Below are 6,543 nucleotides of genomic sequence, written 5' to 3'. Positions count from 1 at the left end.
CATGGCTACACTCCATACAAATACTTTGAGAAACGACTTCCTGACACTTAAATCTATACTCGATGTTAACAAATTTCTCTTCTTCAGAAACGCTTTCCTTGCCATTGCCAGTCTACATTTTATATCCTCTCTACTTCGACCATCGTCAGTTATTTTGATCCCCAAATAGCAAAACTCCTTTACTACTTTAAGCATCTCATTTCCTAATCTAATTCCCTCATCATCACCCGACTTAATTCGACTACATTCCATTATCCTCGTTTTGCTTTTGTTGATGTTCATCTTATATCCTCCTTTCAAGACACTGTCCATTCCGTTCAACTGCTCTTCCAAGTCCTTTGCTGTCTCTGACAGAATTACATTGTCATTGGCGAACCTCAAAGTTTTTATTTCTTCTCCATGGATTTTAATACCTACTCCGAATTTTTCTTTTGTTTCCTTTACTGCTTGCTCAATATACAGATTGAATAACATCGGGGAGAAGCTACAACCCTGTCTCACTCCTTTCCCAACCGCTGCTTCCATTTCATGTCCCTCAACTCTTATAACTGCCATCTGGTTTCTGTACAAATTGTAAGTAGCCTTTCGCTCCCTGTATTTTACCACTCCCACCTGTAGAATTTGAAAGAGAGTATTCAGGTCAACATTGTCAAAAGCTTTCTCTAAGTCTACAAATGCTAGAAACGTAGGTTTGCCTTTCCTTAATCTTTGTTCTAAGATAAGTCGTAAGGTCAGTATTGCCTCATGTGTTCCAATATTTCTACGGAATCCAAACTGATCTTCCCCAAGGTTGGCTTCTACTAGTTTTTTCATTCGTCTGTAAAGAATTCGTGTTAGTATTTTGCAGCTGCGGCTTATTAAACTGATAGTTCGGTAATTTTCACATCTGTCAACACCTGCTTTCTTTGGGATTGGAATTATTATATTCTTCTTGAGGTCTGAGGGTATTTTGCCTGTCTCATACATCTTGCTCACCAGATGGTAGAGTCTTGTCAGGACTGGCTCTCCCAATGCCGTCGGTAGTTTTAATGGAATGTTGTCTACTCCCGGGGCCTAAGATAACATTTATTGAAAGTTTTGTACAACTGTATCTTACTGGACGTTCTGGCTCAGAGAGCGGCAGCTGTGTCGTTTGCGAAGCCTTTTGCTGCGGCAGCGGCGGCATCTGATTACGCCTGGCGCTGTGTGTCTCGTGTCGCCGTCTCGCCCAGTTGACTGGAGACGCGCCTCGTGCGGTGGCCCGTAATTATTGAGAGCGAAGTCGTGCATCGGATGGTGATACCTTGGATGTGGCGTCCCAGTGTTTCTCTTCTCTAAGCGGCCACGTGTGTTGTGCGTCGGCCAGCAGAGCGCCGCGGCGGTGGAAGGCCAGTGTCCCGGATTCGAACAACGGACTCCCGCTTGCCGGTCTTCGGCTGTCAGATCTTCATCCCAGCTCACAGGTGACTGCTGATGTCAGGCCGTCTCCTTCCCGTCCTCACGAGTCACCCGGGTACGTAAAAATCAAACACCTTCTGACTTCTGGCGGCGAGGCTGCTGCTTGCTATTCCATTACAGCGGTGGACTTGGTGCGTCTGTGTATGATGTAGTCTCTTCTTGCATGACGGTCTTCAGCACCGAAACTGACTGAAAACTACTGCTACTCTTCTCTTCTTCCTTCGTCTGTCGGGCCCACTGCGTCTTGCGTATTTATTCACTTCAGGTTACTGGAGGTGAACGACTTCACGGTCATTGCCTTTTCTGTCACGTTGAAAAGCTTCTCGAAGAATCTTCTTAACGTCGGTCATTGGCTCTCGGAATGTAGGTGAGGGCCTTTGCTCACAGGTGACAACTGAGAAACACATGAGCCGGTAGGGCGATGCCCTGACGGCTGAATCGACAGCGTCCGCTTATGTGGGGAGGGCGATGGCTTCTGAACTTGCTGACTTCACAGTCATTGCCTCTTCTGCTCTGCTGCTCTGCCCGCTGTTTGCCAGTGTGTAATTCTTCTAAACTAAACTAAGTTTTTCATTTATTTTCAAATTTCTATTTCACTTTGATTTCACTAATTTATTTAGTTATCTTAAGTACCACTCAACAATATATAACAAATTAATGAGCAATAATATAGTTAATATTAAGCCAGAGATCCTAAAAATAAAGCTACATCAGATTCTGGGGGAGAAATGGTACTAATCGAAAGATGAATTTTTAGAAGATGACATAATAATTTGAGCTGCAGTAATTTAGTGGAAGATTTTTAGATACTATTTTTGTTATTCTTACTATTATTATTTCTGCCCTTTGTGTATATGAAACAAAATTGTATTATTATTACGCTGTATGTAAACAGCAGCTTCGTATGTTTACAATAAATGTTACCAAACTTTTGACGTGGCTCCTGTACCCGAACCAAATGATTTTGATTATGTATATTATGAGACTAATAAACCACAATTCACAATTCACAAAGCCGTTTACGAGATGCATCATTGTGAAAAGTTTCCACGCCGACACTTGTTTGTGACATTTAATATGTGTAGTTGCTAGGTATGATGTTGTATTTGCTTACAGTGTGCTTGGGTGTTCCTTGAGTGCAGTGGGACATGCTAGTCAGTTAGTGTGTGACAGTCCAAGCAGTAAGTCGTGAGCAGACTATGGGATTTGCCAACACAGAAAAAGCCGACGTGCATTAGGTTTATGGATGGTATGGTGTCAGTGGCAAGATATCCCAATAGATGTCAACCATCTCGACAGTTATTTATCACCCTCTTCAACTAGTTACATGAAAGTGGTAGTGCAACACCTAGACAACATAACAGAAGAAAACAAGTGATGACAGAAAAGAGGAAAAATAATGTTCTTGCTGCTGTTGCAGTTGATCCACATATTAGCTCCCACAGAATTGCATATGAAAGTGGCATGAGTTTGGAACTGTTATATGAATTCTCTGTCAACAAAGGTACCATCTCTGTAACATCTCTCTCGATCAAGAGCATGGAAACGATTTTGTGAATCATGTTTACTCCTGTATGTGTGCATTAAGATAGGCTACTCCAGGTGTATCATGTATTTTATTTAGTGATGAAGCCACATTTACCAATCATGGCCAGATAAACCACCGAAACATGCACTATTCGTCTGTTGACAATCCCCGTTGACTTCCTCAGCTGGAACATCAGCATCCATGGGGTGGGGACGTGTGGTGTGGGCTAGTGAGACGTCTTGTCTTAGGCCTGTGTTTCATAGAAGGAACACTGAACATGCAGTGTACTGCAGCCTGCTAGCAGACCGTCTTCCTTGGATGCTAGAAACTTTCGTCTAGGAGGAACCTGCGATGCCATCATGGTGGCTGTCCAGCCCATAGTGCATGAAGTACTGCAGCATGTCTTCTTTAATTGTTTCCATGGTTGGACGCAGAAGACCAGTTTCTTGGCAGCTGTAGACTTTTTTTCTGTGGGGAAAGCTGAATGACTGTTTACAAGGGCATAACAACAACGCCTGATGATACACAGTGGCGTCTTACTGCAGCCTGTTCAGACATCCACACTGAAATGCTAGCATGTGTGCAGCAGTCGTTCCATACCAGACTGGAAGCTTGTATTGCCAATGCCAGTGGTAATTTTCAACACAACCTGTGATGATCAGTTGTCTCGTTATTGGTCAAAATCCACATAACTAGCGGATGCACTTCTGTTGTTCTTTTGTGTGCGCTATCACAGTTATTGTACAAGAGTCAGTGTGGGAACTTTTCAAAATACAATATCTTGTAAACGACTCACACTTTTGAATCCTGCAACAAAACCACTGATATTCTAATTTGCCCTACTTTTAGTCTGTTTGTATCTCTAGGCACTATTCCATTTAAAAAAGTGTATGTTTGCACAAAAATACACTTTCTAAATACTATTAAAATCTATTATAAGCTAAAAATACGAGCCTTTGAATACCATTCCATTTTGTGAAGACCGCACCTCAGTAGCACCTACTATTTCCTCAATATTTGCGGTGCAAGTTTTAGATGATTCACACCGTATACTCCCCCATATATATATATATATATATATATATATATATATATATATATATATATGTGTGTGTGTGTGTGTGTGTGTGTGTGTGTGTGTGTGTGTGTGTGTGTGTGTGTGTGTGTATTTTGCACTCATCACTGCCTTTGCAATACATTGTACTGCCCACACAAACCAAGCTGATACTAGGTGCAGTGACTAGTATCTAAATGAAATCATGCTTGCTTTTTGACTATACAGTTATTTATTTGTACGACCAATTATTGCCATTTTGGCCGTGTGTCTATTATAAAGTGAAGATAATGGCGCTTTAGTATATATCAAAACCTTAATGGAAGCGACCGCAAATGCAAAATGCAACTAACTTAATTAAAATCATAACGAACCTGTCTTACTCAACAATAAATCACCCTTTTCGACCTTAAACACGTTTAATGCAAAAATTCGCGCATAACTGAATCATTTAAAATTGAGGCTATGTCAAAAATGTCCCCTGTGTACGACTTTGAGCGTTGAATAGCTATAACCACAGTCTAACATGTTACACTGTGCTATAACTGCTGGCTATAACTCGAATCGTGTATCGATTAATCAGAAGACTATCAGAAAATTTTAGCATATACACATCTCTGGCTTTGTTTATGTAAACTGCGTCAGTTGTCAAAAGCGTAGTAGGTGTTGTGTTGTGTGTATGGAGATACTGAGTTGGATGCGTTATCATCGAAGAGCATGTGAAGACGTTTATTGTTGTTGTCACTGAAAGAAAATTGCTCAGAAAATGTCTCATGTACAGTATTTGGATGAATTAATTAGAGAATATCTCGTGTTTAGAGGATTCAGCAGCACATTAAAAGCCTTTGACTCTGATCTGAAGATCGAAAAGGATAAAGGTTTTCGGGTAAGAGGTGTTTTCATATCATGCTTCTTCAGTTCCTCAGGAAATGTTTCTCAACTCGTGTTATAGCCGAGTTGTAATTCATAGGTCCGGGTAGTAACTATTTTGTATATAAATTTTGCTGGAATAACTTGTGGTGAACTATCAGTCTGACCAGCGGAACGCACTTTCAAGTTTTATAAAATGCCATTGTAATTGTCAAAATTAACGTAAATAATTCGTATTTTCCATAAATACGGTGCATTGTGTAGTGTGATCTCATTTTTCACTTATTTCTATGACATAAATGGCCCGTAGGTTTTTTTTATATCACCAGTAAGTTTAATAAAAGAATACATTGACCGATGTAAGCTGTATTGTGCTTTATTAAAATCGTGCTATTAGCTAATGTCGACCGTGAGGCGTTATGAAGCACATTTGCTATCTCATTTATTACATATCGTGCTCATCGCATTCTTTTATGTCGCATATATAAAACCAGCAGCTGTACTCCATCGAAAATGTGGTGGTTGCCGTAGAAATTTGAAAGAGGGGGTGTTCTGTGTAGACTGTAAGTTATGGTTTCATTGGGGCGAATGTAGCGGCGAGGAAACGAGGGTAGAAAATGAGCCTCTTCCATGGCAATGTAGGTTATGTAGAAAGGACAAAAAAATCGCTGAACAGGAGGCAAAAATTTGTGCCCTTAAGGCTGAATTAGAAAACGCAAACTTGGAAGTAGACCTATGTAGGCTAAGGGAGGAAAAAGACACTGGGAAAAGGTAGCAAGCAAAGGGCGAAAAAGGGAAACACTTGAAAAAACTCCAGAAATTCAATTAGTAAATCAGTTTGGCATGCTATCTGAAGTGGAGGAAGGGCCTCATCCAGATGTAGTTGAAACTAGGTTGAAGCAGAATATTACCTTAAAGAAAAAAGACAGGTCAGGATCGAACGAGAATAGGAAAAGAACAATGCTGCTTTTAGTCAGCAGTCATGGGAGGTGTGTGGGCCAGCAGATTCAGGAGAAATTAGGTGTAGGGTACCAGGTCACAAGTTTTGTGAAACCAAGTGCTAGTCTTAGCCAGGTGACAGAAAACTTAGGTCAGCTATGCAGGAACTTTGAGAAGAAAGTTCACGTAATTGCAGTTGGGGGAGCGGGAAACAGCCTGGCTATGAATCCAAGATACAGTTTTAGGAGTGACCTGGATAAAATAGGAGAAGAAACTGAGCACACAAATGTGGGGTTTGTGGAGGTCTTTGAGCGCCATGACCAGCCCTGGGTGAACACTGCTGTAAGGCATGTTAACACTGAGCTGAACAGGATGCTCTAGACTCTGGCAAAATCTCACATATGTGTTGTTCCAGTAAATGCTATTGGTAAGTGGGGATACGCTACACACGGCCTGCACCTGAATAGGATGGGGGAAAATAAGTTAGCTTCTCTATTTGCAGAAACTGTAAGGGGGTCCACAGTCACAATGGGTGATCCCTGTTGTTAATGGGACCAGGCAGACATGTTTTTTAGGTGTGTGGGGCTCATAGTCACACATCTTGTAGGCATCTTTTTAAAAAATTGGGAATTCTTACAACAGCCTCACAGTGCATTTACTCACTAAAGAAATTTGTTCTCGACAACATGGAGCAGTTTAAAAACAACAGTGACAT

General features: G+C 41.1%; 1 protein-coding gene across 2 annotated transcripts in view; it reads left to right on the top strand.

Annotated features, from left to right (window-relative positions):
* Positions 1-4,638: 4,638 nt before the first annotated feature.
* The window catches only part of LOC124789898 (WD repeat-containing protein 91-like), a 216,886-nt gene continuing 214,981 nt past the window's right edge, over positions 4,639-6,543 (top strand). For both annotated transcript variants that reach the window (XM_047257417.1, XM_047257416.1), the window contains exon 1: positions 4,639-4,905. In XM_047257417.1, the coding sequence (XP_047113373.1) occupies positions 4,786-4,905 (120 nt within the window). In that variant the 5' untranslated portion in view covers positions 4,639-4,785. The remainder of the gene's footprint in view (positions 4,906-6,543) is intronic.

The sequence above is a fragment of the Schistocerca piceifrons genome, chromosome 3, assembly GCF_021461385.2.
Source record: "Schistocerca piceifrons isolate TAMUIC-IGC-003096 chromosome 3, iqSchPice1.1, whole genome shotgun sequence".
NCBI lineage: Eukaryota > Metazoa > Arthropoda > Insecta > Orthoptera > Acrididae > Schistocerca > Schistocerca piceifrons.
The sequence above is the reverse complement of the archived record's forward strand: the minus strand, read 5'-3'. Positions and strand labels throughout refer to the sequence as shown.